Source organism: Callorhinus ursinus, unplaced genomic scaffold, assembly GCF_003265705.2.
Source record: "Callorhinus ursinus isolate GAN/ISIS: 27379988/994484 unplaced genomic scaffold, GSC_fseal_2.0 scaffold16, whole genome shotgun sequence".
NCBI classification, from domain to species: domain Eukaryota; kingdom Metazoa; phylum Chordata; class Mammalia; order Carnivora; family Otariidae; genus Callorhinus; species Callorhinus ursinus.
In genome coordinates, this window is record NW_027397078.1 from 1945582 (window position 1) to 1960557 (window position 14976).

General features: G+C 51.9%; 2 protein-coding genes across 4 annotated transcripts in view; both read left to right on the forward strand.

Annotated features, from left to right (window-relative positions):
• OTUD5 (OTU deubiquitinase 5) overlaps window positions 1-6539 on the forward strand; it is a 28145-nt gene extending 21606 nt beyond the window's left edge. For 2 of the 3 annotated variants that reach the window (XM_025857437.2, XM_025857435.2), the window contains exons 6-9: window positions 3077-3280; window positions 4728-4929; window positions 5042-5155; window positions 5466-6539. In XM_025857437.2, the coding sequence (XP_025713222.1) occupies window positions 3077-3280; window positions 4728-4929; window positions 5042-5155; window positions 5466-5590 (645 nt within the window). In that variant the 3' untranslated portion in view covers window positions 5591-6539. The remainder of the gene's footprint in view (window positions 1-3076; window positions 3281-4727; window positions 4930-5041; window positions 5156-5465) is intronic. The other variant, XM_025857436.2, reaches the window with a different exon arrangement.
• A 2918-nt stretch (window positions 6540-9457) lies between these two features.
• On the forward strand, window positions 9458-14713 carry PIM2 (Pim-2 proto-oncogene, serine/threonine kinase). Its single transcript, XM_025857376.2, has 6 exons — window positions 9458-9720; window positions 9855-9964; window positions 10731-10781; window positions 12454-12826; window positions 13309-13485; window positions 13584-14713. The coding sequence occupies exons 1-6, from the start codon at window positions 9660-9662 to the stop codon at window positions 13745-13747; spliced, it is 936 nt and encodes a 311-aa protein (XP_025713161.1). The 5' UTR covers window positions 9458-9659; the 3' UTR covers window positions 13748-14713.
• The last annotated feature ends 263 nt before the right edge of the window (window positions 14714-14976 follow it).

The following is a 14976-nucleotide window of genomic DNA, read 5'->3' on the forward strand; positions in this document are numbered from 1 at the left end:
GCTGACTCCGTGCTGAGCGCACAGCCCAACCTGGGGCTCAATCTCCCGACCCTGAGATCATGACCTGAGCTGAAATCAAGAGTTGGAAGCTTAACCAACTGTGCCACCCAGGTGCCCCAGTCGTTTCTTTTTTTTTTTTTTAAGATTTTGTTTATTCATTTGACAGAAAGAGAGCAAGCACAAGCAGGGGAGGGGCAGAGGGAGAGGGTGAAGCAGGCCCCCACTGAGCAGGGAGCCCGATGTGGGGCTCGATCCCCGGACCCTGGGATCATGACCTGAGCTGAAGGCAGACCACTCAACTGACTGAGCCACCCAGGCTCCCCAGCCCCACTCGTTTCTTTTTTTTTTTTTAATTTAAAAAAATGTGAATGCCTTAAGGATTTTTGTTTGCTTGTTTGTAGACTTAAGTTTAGAATGATTTTAAATTTACAAAAAAAATTGAGAAGGTAGAGTTCCCGTGTATCCTCCTCCCCCCTGCACACAGTTTCACTTTTATTAACATACTGGATGACTGTGATACATTTGTTACAGTACAGTATTATTAACTAAAGTCATCCTGTCAGAGTCCCTTGTTCTGTGACGGTTTGTCACACTTTTATGTTTTTGATGACCTTGACAGTATTGAGGAGTACTGGTCTGGTATATTGTAGGATGTTTCTCTTTTGAAATTTGTCTGATGTTTTCTTATTAGACTAGGGTTATGGGTTTTAGGGAGGAAGATCACAGTGGTAAAATACCATTCTCATCATATCTTATCAATGGTAAATACTGGGAACATGATTTATGACTGTTGATGTTGACCTTGACCCCTGGGAGTATTGTTGGTCAAATTTTCTCCACTGCAAAATTACTCTCTCCCCCCATTCCTTTTTCCATACTGTCCTGTTTGGAAGAAAGTCATTATGTACAGCCTACACTGAAGAAGTGGAGGTTATGCTCCATCATCTTTTTTTTTTTTTAAAGATTTTATTTATTTATTTGACAGAGTGAGAGCAGGAACACAAGCAGGGGGAATGGGAGAGGGAGAAGCAGGCCCCCTGCCAAGCAGGGAGCCCGATGCGGGGCTCAATCCCAGGACCCCAGGATCATGACCTGAGCTGAAGGCAGCTGCTGAACCGACTGAGCCACCCAGGCGCCCCTATGCTCCATCTTCTTGAGGGCAGAGTATCTACATAAATTATGTAGAATTCTTCTGCAAGGGAGATTTGTCTTTTGTCCCCCATTTATTTATATCACTGTGGACTCAAGGGTATTTTTTTATGCTTCTATATTTTGAGTTATAATCCAGTACTATTTTTATTTATTTTCATGCTCACATTGTTCCAGTTTTGGCTATTGGGAGAGCTCTCAGTTGGTTCCCAACTGCATCGCTTTGACATACCCCCATCATTGTGGTGGTGGATTGATTTTTTTGTTGGGTTTGTTTTTGTTTTTTGGGGTTTTTTTTTTATTTTTTATTTTTTTGGTTTTGGTTTGTTTATTGTGTTTCATTTTGTAGCACTTTCTTACTTTCTGGCACTGTGAGGTGCTCCAGGTTTATCTTGTATATATCTTGCTCCAGTCCTAGAACCAGCCATTTGTCCAAGGAGCTCTGGTTCCTTTTATTGCAGTATGTTATTAGAAACCAAGATCTGGGTGCTGAGTGTGCTTCTTACTACTGGGGTGTCCTTGCTTCTAGGTCCTTTCAGCTGACAGAGCAAGGAGATCAATTTGTGTATACTAACCCGTGTGTATACATTTATCTAGAAATACTTCTCATGTAACCATCCATATCTCTGTGAAGCTACAGTTCTTAACTGATATCTCCAACTGGTAAGGTACCTCATGAGTTGTAATTTGCAGTTCCCTGGTGACAAATGGTGTTGAGCATCTTTTCATGTGCTTATTTGCCATCTGTATATCTTCTTTGAGGAAATTGTGTGTTTAGACTTTTTTCAAAAAATATTTTATTTATTAGAGAGCACAAGCAGGGGGAGTGGCAGAGGGAGGGGGAGAAGTAGCCTCCCCGATGAGTAGGGAGCCCGATGTGGGGCTTGATCCCAGGACTCTGGGATCATGACCTGAGCGGAAGGCAGACGCTTAACCGACTGAGCCACCCAGGTGCCCATTTTTGCCCATTTTTATTATTATTATTATTATTTTTAAAGATTTTATTTATTTGACAGAGAGAAACAGAGCAGGAACACAAGCAGGGGGAGTGGGAGAGGGAGAAGCAGACTCCCCCCTGAGCAGGGAGCCCGATGTGGGGCTCGATCCTAGGACCCTGGGATCATGACCTGAGCCGAAGGCAGACGCTTAACGACTGAGCCACCCAGGCACCCCATTTTTGCCCATTTTTAAATTGGTTTGTTCTAACATAGAGCTTTATGTACTTTTCGGATTATTCTACATAGGTAAAAAAAATTATATTTTACATCATAACTTAATGCACAGACATATTGGTGTGTAGTGTGTGTATTTGCATTAAAATAATTGTTCGAATTTCACAGAGCAATACTTAAACTTAATGCCTAGAATATGCTCTGGTATTTTTTTATTACTTCATTTTTTTAAATGTTGTTGTGTCTCATCGCCTGACAAAAGCACTCTCCTACAATGTCCCACAATTTGTGACACCCCTTCCCGTGATGATACCATCCCCTTGTCCCCTTGAATGTCCAAATACTCCCTTCACCCTGTGCACACTCAGCTAACTTCTCAGGTGATCTTTTCTCCTTGTTCTGTCTGGGCGTAGGTGAGGAAGGTCTCGGTATTACGAACCTGAGCCATCGCTGGGTGAGGCATCTTCAAATTCCAGCACCTGGTTGCCCCAGACCTAGTACTTCATTCAAGGTGTCTTAGGGTTGGGAGCAGGGCTTCTGAGTACGGGAGTTTGGAATGACAAGTCCCACTACCAAAGCCTGCCTCCCCCCAATTCTTGATGACTAGGCAGCCTGCTCAGGGCGTGCTTAGTAAGAGTACCTGACTTCCTATCTCCTCTCTTCTGGGCCTATAGGCCCACAGTCCTGAGCCAGTTCTGGTTCCTGGCCAGAGTTCAGAGTGTCACCCCACATGCCTGTTCCTCCCTGCCTTACAGTTTGCAGAGCAGTCCCTGATGAAGAATGCCATAAAAACATCAGAGGAGTCATGGATTGAACAGCAAATGCTGGAAGACAAGAAGCGGGCCACAGACTGGGAGGCCACAAATGAGGCCATTGAGGAGCAGGTGGCTCGAGAATCCTACCTGCAGTGGCTGCGGGATCAGGAGAAACAGGCCCGCCAGGTCCGCGGCCCAAGCCAGGTGAGTCCTGGGCTCTGTCTTTGGCCTGGCCAAGAACCCCTTACTTCATATGCTCTGCCCCCGTACAGGCAGAAGAAATTAAGCGGTTTTGACATCTGGGAGAGAAGGAAGCTCTCAGCCCATTCTGTACCACATCTGAGCCTTAGTCTTGGCATTGTGCCTTAGAACTCTCAACACCTTTGCAGAACGAGCTCTTTAAGGAGTGAGGGAGGCCAGCCACTGGCGGTGACATGTGGGACTGATGAATAGTTCCAGAGGGACAAGCTTTTGTTGAATGTCCTTGTGTGTCAGGCTCTGTGCTGAGGATGTAGAATTAGGTCTGGCCTGTTCCACTCTCAGTGATCCCCTGTCTACTGAGGGAGACAGATACATCAGTGAGGCCTTGACCCTGGCTGGGAGACCAGTGGACATGGGGGCTCTGGTCAGTCTTCACACAGGAAGGTTGGATTTTTAGGGCAGGGATGGGGCAGAGCAGGCAGGCGTTTGAGGAATCACAAGGAGTTTAGAGTGACTGTAGGTGTTGGCAAGAGTCAAGTAATTTCTACAACAAATATTTATTGCACGTCTGTGCCAGGCACTGTTCTCAGTGTATGGGGGTACCTTGGTGAGCCGGGCAGGCCCAGATCCCTGTCCTTGTGATGCTTACATTTTTGCAGAGTGGAACAAAAGAAACAGTAAAAACATAATGAGTAGATGAGTTGAGAGGTGGGACAGATGAAACACATAGAGGGTGCTGATGGGGAGATGAGATAGTATGGTCAAGGTAAGCCTCAGAGCAGGTGAGATGTGAGCAAAAGCTTGCAGAAGGTGAGGCAGTTAGCTAAGTGCATGTGCCAAGCCAGGCAGAAGGCCGGCAAGAGCAAAGCCCTGAGGGGAGTGGAGTGCACCCCTCCCTGGCGTGATTTGGGAGCAGCCCCGGGGCCAGTGTGGCGGAGCAGAATGCAGTAGTCAGAGAGTTGGTGGGGCCGGATTGAGAAGGGGCTTGTGGGCTCTGCTGGGGACTTGGGCTTTTACTGTGAGTGAGGCAGAAGCCTTTGGGAGGGCTGTGAGCAGAGGAGGGACAGGATCCCCCCGATTGCCGAGTGCAGCACGGAGTCTAGGGGGTTAGGCAGAGAAGCAGGGGACCGGTAAGGTGGAAGCTACTAGAGAAGTCCCAGTGGTGGCAGATGGTGGTGCTGGCTAGGGAGGAATGAGGAAAGGGGATGGAGTCTGAATGTGTTTTGAAAGTGGGAGATACAGGTCTCCTGCCCGGTTGGCTGTAAGGATGTGAGGGGGATTAAGGAGCTGGCCTTCATCCTGCGGTCTGCCGTGTGACTAGGAATGATGGTGGCCTATGTAGAAACTGTATCACAGCCAGGATGCCGGGAGCGAGCCAGCCCTCAGGAATGGAGCAGAGGAGGCTCACGCCTGGCGGCGGTCCTTACCTCCTCCTCCCCCCGCACTGCAGCCGCGGAAGGCCAGTGCCACATGCAGTTCCGCCACAGCAGCAGCCTCCAGTGGCCTGGAGGAGTGGACCAGCCGGTCCCCGCGGCAGCGGAGTTCAGCCTCTTCACCTGAGCACCCGGAGCTGCACGCCGAGCTGGGCATCAAGCCCCCTTCCCCAGGCACTGTCTTAGCTCTTGCCAAACCTCCTTCGCCCTGTGCACCAGGTCAGTGACTTGGTGACAGGGAAGCATGCCGGGGTGAGGAGGTGCCACCTGGGCCCTGCCCCCCCCCCCCCCACCCCCCCCCCCCCCGCCTCTGACTGTCCCTCTGCCCCAGGTACAAGCAGCCAGTTCTCAGCAGGGGCCGACCGGGCTACTTCCCCCCTCGTGTCCCTCTACCCTGCTCTGGAGTGCCGGGCCCTCATTCAGCAGATGTCCCCCTCCGCCTTTGGTAAGCCTCCTCTGTTTAGGGGCCAGGGACCAGCTGGGAGTTAGGGAGAGATGGGAAGAAGCAGCAAGTCCTGAGAGGGGGCTTCTAGAGCCTCTGGCCACCTTCCCAGGAAAAGGGAGGTTTTCAAGCCCAAGGGATGTGTCCAGAGGGGATTTGTGTGGGATTTCATAGGCCCAGAGGAGCCTTCTCTGTAGAGAAATCAGTGTAGAGGGGCCTGGATGGGATCTCTCCCGAGCCAGGGATCAGCAAAGGGTGAGAAGAAGATGCACTGGGAGTGCTCCATCATCCTTTTCCCCTTCCTCTTGCCCAGCAGGTCTGAACGACTGGGATGATGACGAGATCCTAGCATCGGTGCTGGCAGTATCCCAACAGGAATACCTAGACAGTATGAAGAAAAACAAAATGCACAGAGATCCACCCCCAGACAAGAGTTGATGGAGACCCAGAGACTGGAGACCATCTCCCAACCCCCACCACTCCTGCCCTCTGGTGCCGCCCCACCTTCTTTGGCTTTCTTCCCTCTTGCCTTCTTCCCTCTCTCCCCTCCTTTTGCTCCTCCCCACTTCCCTCTGGCTGGCCCATCCCTGAGCCCCCTCTCATCGCTGCTGCCACCACCACCATCACCCGTCTCTTCGCCAGCTGACGTGCCCTGTTGCCCCCTGCACAGCATCATCCCTGCATTCCACAGGGGACTTGGGCAAGGGTGCCGAAGGTAGGCGAGAGGCACACAGAGACAGAACAACTGGCAGCCAGGCAGCCCCCGAGGAGAGACATTCAGACAGAGGAAAGTTTCCCTGCCCCCCATTACTTCCAAGATCAGAAATACTTGTCACCCCACCTCCACAATGATGTTGGGGAGGTGGGAGGAAGAAGTGGGAATCCCCCTTCCCAGTACCCCCAAGAATGTCTGAGCCTTCAATGTTGAATTTTTTCTTTATTAAAATGTACTTTCATCAACTCAACCAATCCAAAATGATGTAGACAACAGCATTGGCTCTGTGAAGGCGGCATCTCTCTGGTTTGGGAGCAGGCAGGCCACGGGGCACAGAGGGGGCACAAAGACGTGGTTGCCGTCTCTAGCCTCCAGCTCTGCGGAGGAGGGCAGGGTCTAGAGTACAAGCGGGGGCAGGGGGTAGGTGTCCTGTGGGCTCTGGACAATGAGACTCTGACCTCGCTGCATTCCTACTGCTTCCACGCCACCGCCACCGGTCTCTTTGGAGTCTTGGGGTGGGGGGCACCTTTGAGGATCGTGGCTGCTGCCACCCAGGATTTGAGTGTGGGGAGTGGGAGCAGCCTCAGCAGATGGGGCACCCGGGCCCTGCAGGTGTTGACAAGATCCACCATCTGTAATGTCCTTGGCACAATAAAACCAAATGTCAGTTTCCCCTGAGCGCTTCTGTTCTGTGTGGGGCACGGGGTGGGTGGGCCTCTGGGCAGAGGCGGCAATGGCATAGGCCTTGGCTTGACCTCTGAGGGCTGCATGCTCTCCAGCAGGGTCTCTGTGTGGGCCCAGAGTTTGTTCATCTTTGAATCACTGCTTACTAAACCAACTTCTGGACCTGTTCCCACCAAGTAAGCTCCATCTTACTGGTACACGTAGCCTGCCCACCCTGTGTCCTGGGGTGTGGTGGGAGCGGAGGACTAGGAGCTTGAAGGGCTGGAACTGAACTTGCAACTTTTTTGCCTGCCTCCTTCCCTATATACGTTTGCTCTTCCCTTGTGATCTTTGATGCAGAAATGCTTTGGAAAGGCACAACAGATGCTTCTTATCAACGTAAGTTTAGTGGAATCGACTGGAGGGGCCTCCCTGGTTTACGGAATGGTTAAACCCTTTCTTGTTCATGTTCTCAGTCATCTGACACCCATGCCCCTGCCTTTCCTTGGGGTAAAGCCAAAGCAGAGAAGGATGGCTGGCCCCCAGGTCTTGTCAAGAGTGTGTTTTGCTGTTCCTCGCCAATGGGGCCCCTATGGAAGGATGCATGCCTGGTGCTGCTGGTGAAGGCGTGGCTGGTCGAGTGGCCATCTTGTGGGGTGTCTGTGGAATCCACTGGTCAAGCATGCACATGTTGGAGAGTTGGTTTGGAACCCACTCTGGCTTTTTCTAGCTTTATGACCTCGGTCAAATCACAGGCTAAGTTTCAGGGGTCCCACCATGTGTACGACAGGAGTGATTAATGTCTACTACCTCACGCTCTCTCTGGTTGTGAGCAATGAGAGAGAATGCACGTGGTCAAATAATGTCTGATGGCCTGGTGCCTGGCATGTTCTGAGAGCCCAAATGTTAGCAGATAAATATTTATTTACCTTATGTTGAGTTTTTTACACTGGCCCCTGCCTACCTCTTCTTGCTGCCCTGTCCAATTTCACTGGCCTCTGCCTGGAATTTGCCCTTCCCCCGTCCTGAGCCCCCAACCTTGTCCTTCTAGATGGGTAGAGTGTCACCTTTGGAGAAGCCCTGTGTGACCCCATCCATATTCTCACCTCTATCCACAGATAATGTCTTTACTCCTTCCCCAATAACTCTGTGATTCACTTCCTGGGCAAGGGCTGTGATGCCTGACTTAATCCGTGTATCTCTAATATCTGCACCCTTGCTGGGGCCTGGCAGGCTTACAGTAGACCTCTAATAAATATTGGATGAATAAGGGAGCGTACATGTGTGTATTTGCTTTTTGGGTGTTGTCTTGTGTGTGTGTGCGTGTGTTTGTGTGTGTGCATTTGACTTTGGTGAGTTCCAATCTTCACATGCACCTTGCAGTGTCTAGTGTGTGTGATGAGGGCTTGTTTCCAGGTGTGTCAGATGGTGACTGAGTGTGGGACTCTTGACAGTTTATGTCTGTTTCTGAGATAAGTGTGTGTCTGCGTGGGTCTGTCTGTGAGCGCATGGATGTCCGTTTGTATTCCTGTGACAGATTCTGGGTAGCTATTTCCGGACAGTTTCAGTGACAGCGCTGCATGTTTGCTGGTGTGTGTGTGTGTGTGGGGTCCATCCACGTCTGTTTTGTGACACTGCCTATCTATGTGGCTCTGTCGAATAAGTATGTCTGTGGAGCAGTACTTGTGTGTCTCTGGAGCATCTGTGTGTCTTCCTGTGACAAGACTTGCCTCTCATTTCTGGGACAGTACAAGTCTTCCTCTGACAGTGCATGTCTGATGGTGCCAGTATCTTTGTGACAAGTTCTGGTGGTGTGTCTGACAAGACATTTCTGTGTCATTGGCAACGTCGGTCCATGTGAATCTGTCTGGAGTGCCTGTCTTTCTGTAACAGTGTTTCTCTGGGTGTCATTCCGGGACATAACTGGCAGCATGCCTGCCTGACTGTGGACGTCAGTCTGTGACAGTAGATGTCTGCATGTGTGTCTAGGACAAGTTTACGTGAATGTGTCTGACTGTACAGGTTTTGTGTATATCACATGGTACTTCTGTGTGTCTTGAGTGCATCTCTGTCTTCCTGCGGCGTGAGGATTGACTATTTTTCCCAAATTTGTGACGGAGGGTGTTTTACCACCTGTCTGAGCCTTTTCCGTCCCTGTCTCTGTCATTGGGGAAGCATACCCCCAAGCCACCATCACTCTGGCTCGCTAGCACCCCCGCCTACCCGAGATCCACTTCCCTCTGCCATTCCAGATTCCAGATGTGCTGAGTAGGCTCGCGGCCAGACCTAGCCAGGTCTGTCCAGGTTAAGGGCTCCAAAACACCCCACAGGCCTCTGCCTCAGGGCATGGGAACGCTGTCTCCCGCAATGGTAGGGGGGTTATCCATCCCTGGAAGCTGGACAGGTTCTTCCAGGATCCCCGGCTTCAGTTTTGGGGCAGAGGCCGCTGGTCGCCTAGAGGGCTCTGGTCCTGGGTGAGGAGCACTCTTTGGAGACAGGGTCCTGGGTAGCCACAGGCCCCGATTCTTAGAAGCCCGGCCTGGCATTATCTCCGCGCTAATCTCGAAGCAGCGGCTGCAAACCAACTTCCTAGGAAAGGAGGCGGTGCGGTTTTTTTAAGTTTATATCTATATATACACATACACACACATATATAAAAACAACCCCGCGCAACAACCAAAACAAATGCGGTTGCTGCAAAGGGATTCCCAGAACCGGTTTCCTCTTCGCGCGCGCGCCCCTCACATTTGCATGCGGGCCCGGCCCCCACGGAAGATCCGGGCATGTATTTGCATGAGGGGGTACTTGAAGCGTTGAGGGTGGTATGCAAATAAGGATTGGCTCCGATTGGCTGGGGTACAGCAGGTGCCGCGTCCGGATTGATCAAAGCCAAGTGGGCGGGGCTGTCGCCCGGGGCGACTCTCTCGGGAGGCGCGTGCCCCGGCTCAGTAGCGTTGGGGCTGGCGCGCGCGTCGAATCTTAACGTTGCGCTGTTTTGCGGGCGCTTTGGGGCCATCAGCTTCTTTGCCTTCCACCCTGGCGCCCCCAAGTCCTGGCTCCCCAGCCTCGCTACCCCGGGCATCCACGCCCTGCGGGCTCAGCGGGCTCAATCTGCGCAGCACCACCTCCATGTTGACTAAGCCTCTGCAAGGGCTCCCGGTGGCCCCCGTGACCCCCACGCCGCCGCCAGGTGAGCGAGGCTCCCCTACCGCGACTAGGCCGGGCGGGCTTAAGTGGTTGAGGGCGCTGCGGGGGGAGGGGGGAAGGGGTCGCGGCCGGGCTCCGCGCGCAGCCACCCTGACTTCCTCGCCTCCGCCTGCGTAGGAGGCAAAGATCGCGAAGCGTTCGAGGCCGAGTACCGACTCGGCCCCCTCCTTGGTAAGGGGGGCTTTGGTACCGTCTTCGCAGGACATCGCGTCACAGACCGACTCCAGGTATCAACCACGAGGGTCTTGGGTGGGTCAGGGGTGGTGTGTGTGTGTGTGCGTGTGTGCGTGTGTTGTGTGTGCGTGCGCGCGCGTGTGCGTGTGTGTTGTGTGTGCGTGTGGCGGGGGCGGGAGTCCCGAGGTTGGGATGCTGATTGACCAGGGGATGAGCCGACAATGTGTGCGTGGTAGGGTCATGAGGACCGGGATCCGGGTTGGTGGGGGTGCCCGAGCGCGCGCACGTGCGCGCGCTTGTTTGTGTGTGTGGCGATCCAGGTGGGTATGGGGGGGGAGGGGGTTTCAGGGCAGGGATGCTGGAGGTCCAGGGAGTGAGACTGAAGAGTGGGGGTCGTGAGGACTCTAGACCCTGGGATCCAGGGGATGTGTATCTGTGTGGGAAGGTAGAGACCCAGAGCTGAGATTTGGGGGATTTCGAGGGCAGATGTCCAGCGTGGAGTCCTTAGGACCAGGACCCCAGTACAGAGTTGGGGTGCCTTGGAGCTGGATGGGAAGATTGAGGGCTTGGGGTATTAGGAAATTCAGAGCCCAGGATTTGGAGTGAGGGGTCCTGAAGCCTGAGAAGAGAGAGCCCAGGGCCAAGGATGATGGGAGAGGTGAACTTGGTTCTGGGGACTTGGAGGGCAGGGGAGAAGCTCCAGCTCATTTGGGGTTGTGCTGTACCGAGGTTGGCACCAGAAAGACTAGGGTGAGGGTCAAGACTGGGAGGGGTGTGGGGGTCGTCTGCTGGCCCCCTCACCTCAGCCCTCTTCTCCAGGTGGCCATCAAAGTGATCCCCCGGAATCGTGTGCTGGGCTGGTCCCCCTTGGTGAGTATCTTTGGAGTCCCTGACCTGGCGACGCCATCTCTGAAGATGGACTCTACCCCCTTGCCTTTCTCGGGCTTGTATGATTCCCTGGGCCCTGTAACGGTGAGGAGAACACTCCTACCAGCCTGTGTTTACTCCCCTGTGGTGACATCCACACCTCCATACAGTTCTGACTCACCCCAGCTCCCCTAGGGCCCTGGATTCTCCCCCTCCAACCCTCCTTTCTCCTCCTCCCTCCAAACACTGCCTCAGGGGCTGCCCGCAGGGCATGCTGGTGGGGAAAGAGGGGCATAGGTCACTGGTTGCCATGGTGACGGTGGCTGCTTCTCTCCGGCCGTTAGAACGCTAACGGACAACAGGGCGGGTCTGGGCAAGTTGTAGGTGTGGGAGCGCCCCCTGGAGGACTCTGGGGGAGACTGCGTCTGCGCTGGCTGTGGGACTCGGAGAGAGAAGTTGCGCCTGCGCAGTAGCGAAATTTTCATCACCGTGAGAAAACCTGTCTGTGGCTGTGCTAGTCAGCGGACTGGCCGGGAGAGGGCCCCACCTCAGGCAGGAAGGCGGATTCTGGCTGTCCATGAGCCCGCACCGGGCTTCCAGCGTGGGGCGGCTTCTGGGGCCAAGCATTTATGCCTTTTATTGAGCACTGTGTGTCTCAGGCTTTGCTTCATCATCAAAGTTTACTGTGTTCCAAGTCCCACTGAGTACTTGAGTTCAACACAGTTCTAGGTGTTTAGTGACAGACAAAACATCACATAATATTATTGAGTTCTTACTTTGTTCCTTTGCAATTAATCACTTTCAGCTACTTAACAAATGTATATTGAGCACCTACTATGTGCCAGGCATAATTTTATGCATTTGGCAAAATATTACATTTATTGAGAGCTCATTTTGTGCCAGGTCCTTTTCTACTAATTGCTTTTGCACTGTTATAGTCAGTGAACAAAACAGACAAACCAGTATACAATAACAGTATTTATTGCGTGCTAACTCTGTGCCAGACTGTGCTATAAAGTGCTTTCAGCTATTTAACACGCATGTATTGAGCACCCACTGTATGTAAGGCACTGTTCTAATCTCTTCTGAGATGCCAGTGAACAAAAGATATACTATTACATAATAGTGTTCATCAATTGCTTCTTCAGCAGGTCTTTTTTTAAATAAAAAGATTTTATTTATTCATTTCAGAAAGAGCATGAGTGCATGCGCACGTGAGAGTCGGGGGGAGGGGCACAGGGAGAGAGAGCGAGAGCATCTCAAGCAGACTCCCACTGGGCTGAGCATGGAGCCCGACGTGGGGCTTGATCCCACGACCCATGAGATCAGGACCTTAGCTGAAACCCAGAGTCGGATGCTCAACCGACTGAGCCACCTAGGTGCCTCAAGAAGGCCTTTTTTTTTTTTTCCCTTAAACAGACTCATTTACTGAAATATTCACTGAGCTCCTATAATATGCCAGATGTGTATAGGCCTTTGGCTCAAACCACTGTTCCAGTGGCTTTGTTTGAGCCCTTAAGACGAGGAAACTGAGGCTCGGGGACAGAAGTGGGTTGCTGAAGGCCACACAGTCAGGAGGCTGAGGGGCTATGATTTAAGTTCAGGCGAGAAGTCTGCCTCAGAGCTGCTGGCCTGACGTCTTTGTTCTCTTTTCTCTCCCCCTCCCCCCCAACAGTCAGACTCAGCCACATGCCCACTGGAAGTCGCATTGCTATGGAAGGTGGGTGCAGGTGGTGGGCACCCTGGTGTGATCCGCCTGCTTGACTGGTTTGAGACACCAGAAGGCTTCATGCTGGTCCTCGAACGGCCGTTGCCTGCCCAGGATCTCTTTGACTACATCACAGAGCAGGGCCCATTAGGCGAGGGCCGGAGCCGCTGCCTGTTTGCCCAGGTAGTGGCAGCTGTTCGGCACTGCCATGCTCGTGGAGTTGTCCATCGTGATATCAAGGATGAGAACATCCTGATGGATCTCCGCCGGGGCTGTGCCAAACTCATTGATTTTGGTTCTGGTGCCCTGCTTCATGATGAACCCTACACTGATTTTGATGGTAAGTCTTCGCTAAATCTCAATGGGGGTGGGTTATCTTTTATCGTTATAGTCCCTTGATCTTTGACCTCCAGGCTGGGGTGGTCTGTGCTCCTTGATCTATATTGCACCTTTATAAGGTTCTTGAGTTTTAATATTGGGGACTCTCAAGCCTTGTCCTTTGCTAAAGTCCATCTTCTGACAGTGCCCAGACCTGGTGAGGGGACTGTGTTATTATCCTGAGTGTTCCTTTTCTGTCTGGTAAAGGGATCCTACTGTTACTTTTAAGAGTTTTTATTCTGTTGAGGCCACTCTGCTGTTACCTTAACTGTTCTTTTTCTGATGATGAGACTCTGCTGTTATATTTAAAGAACTCTTCTGGTTAGGGGACCCTACTCAGGTAGTGTGTTCTCTTAATTCTGGTGAGGGGACCATACTTCCTGGGGAGGGGATGTGGGAGAACGGCATTATCGGGGAGTGGTCTAATCTCTGGCTTATGTGCAGGGACAAGGGTGTACAGCCCCCCAGAGTGGATCTCTCGTCACCAGTACCACGCACTCCCAGCCACTGTCTGGTCGCTGGGTATCCTCCTCTATGACATGGTGTGTGGGGACATTCCCTTCGAGAGGGACCAGGAGATTCTGGAGGCTGAGCTCCACTTCCCTGCCCATGTGTCCCCAGGTGAGGCCTTCACCAGTCCTAGCTCAGTGGACTCCATCCTACCCAGGGACTAGTGTCCCCAACTGACTGCTAATCTTCTGTGTGCTTCTGATCTACAGACTGCTGTGCCCTAATCCGCCGGTGCCTGGCCCCCAAACCCTCTGCCCGACCCTCACTGGAGGAGATACTGCTGGACCCCTGGATGCAGACACCAGCTGAGGATGCACCCCTGAATGCCCCCAAGGGGGGTCCCACCCCTTTGGCCTGGTCCCTGCTGCCCTAGTCCTAGCCAGGCCCCCGCTAGTCAGAATAGCCGTCCCATGGCATGCCACAGGGATAGATGGACATCTGTTGACCTGGTTATACAGGTCATTAAAAATCCAGTGTTACTAGGGTCAGAGATTGGGGATCAGGGGTCAGGAGACATAAGCCAAGTCTGCCCACTCCCCATCCCAATCCTGCTAAGGAGCCTTCCTCCCAGAACTTATGGTCTCTTATTCTGGAGGGCGGGGGGAACTTCCTTATTTCTCATTTTGCTAAGGGTGTTTATTTGGTTGAAGTTCCTTCCATTCTGAGCCCCAGGACTCTTATTCTGATGAGTTGTAACCCCTACACTGGCACCTCCTGCTACCACCACACACACTTAGTTCAAATGCTCTCACTTGGGCAAGGGTGCTTTCCTTCCAATGCCCCAGCAGCTCTTATTTTAGCAAAAGGACCCTTTCTCCTAGCCCAGGGTCCTATATTCAGTCAAGCTGCTTGCCTACCTCAGCCCAGGGTTGCTTATTCTGGGGGAGGTAATGCCCTATTGTTATCCCAAGACTTTTTTTTTAATTATTTTTTATTATTATTATTATTTTATTTTATTTTTATTTTTTGGTGAGGGGACCCTACTCTGTTATCCCAAGTGCTCTTATTCTGGTGAGGAGAACCCTACTTCCATGATTTGGGAAGGAATGGGAGATGGACACCACCAGAGTCCGCTAGGATGGGGTGGATGGTTTTTTGGGGGATGGGGTGGGGGAAATCATTCTTGTTGTTTGTTCTCCTGGGCCCCCCCCTCCATCTTTTTCGGATTCTTGCTGCCTCCTTCTGAGCCAGGATTGTCCAGTTGCTGAAATGTAAATACTTATGTATTGGTGGGAGGGGAGCTCCAACTGTGTCCTCCTCTTCCTTCTCCCCCTGCCTGGATTATTTAAAAAAGCCATGTGTGGAAACCCACTATTTAATAAATGTTATAGAATCAGAAGTGACTGGCCATTTGTAGATGAAGCAAGGAAACACACTTTGATAAATGTTATAGAATCAGAAGCGACTGGCCATTTGTAGATGCAGTGAGGCAATTATGCAGCATCTGCTGTATGCTGAGCCAAGAGGGAGGTGAGCTGGATCGCTCCTCTGCTCTCGGGAAGCCTTAGCCTTGTGATACTGTCCTAAAGCTCTTTTATGGGTTCGTCTGTGCAGAAAAACTTGATTTCCCCCATTCCAGCTCTTATGTAGCTCCCAGGATGT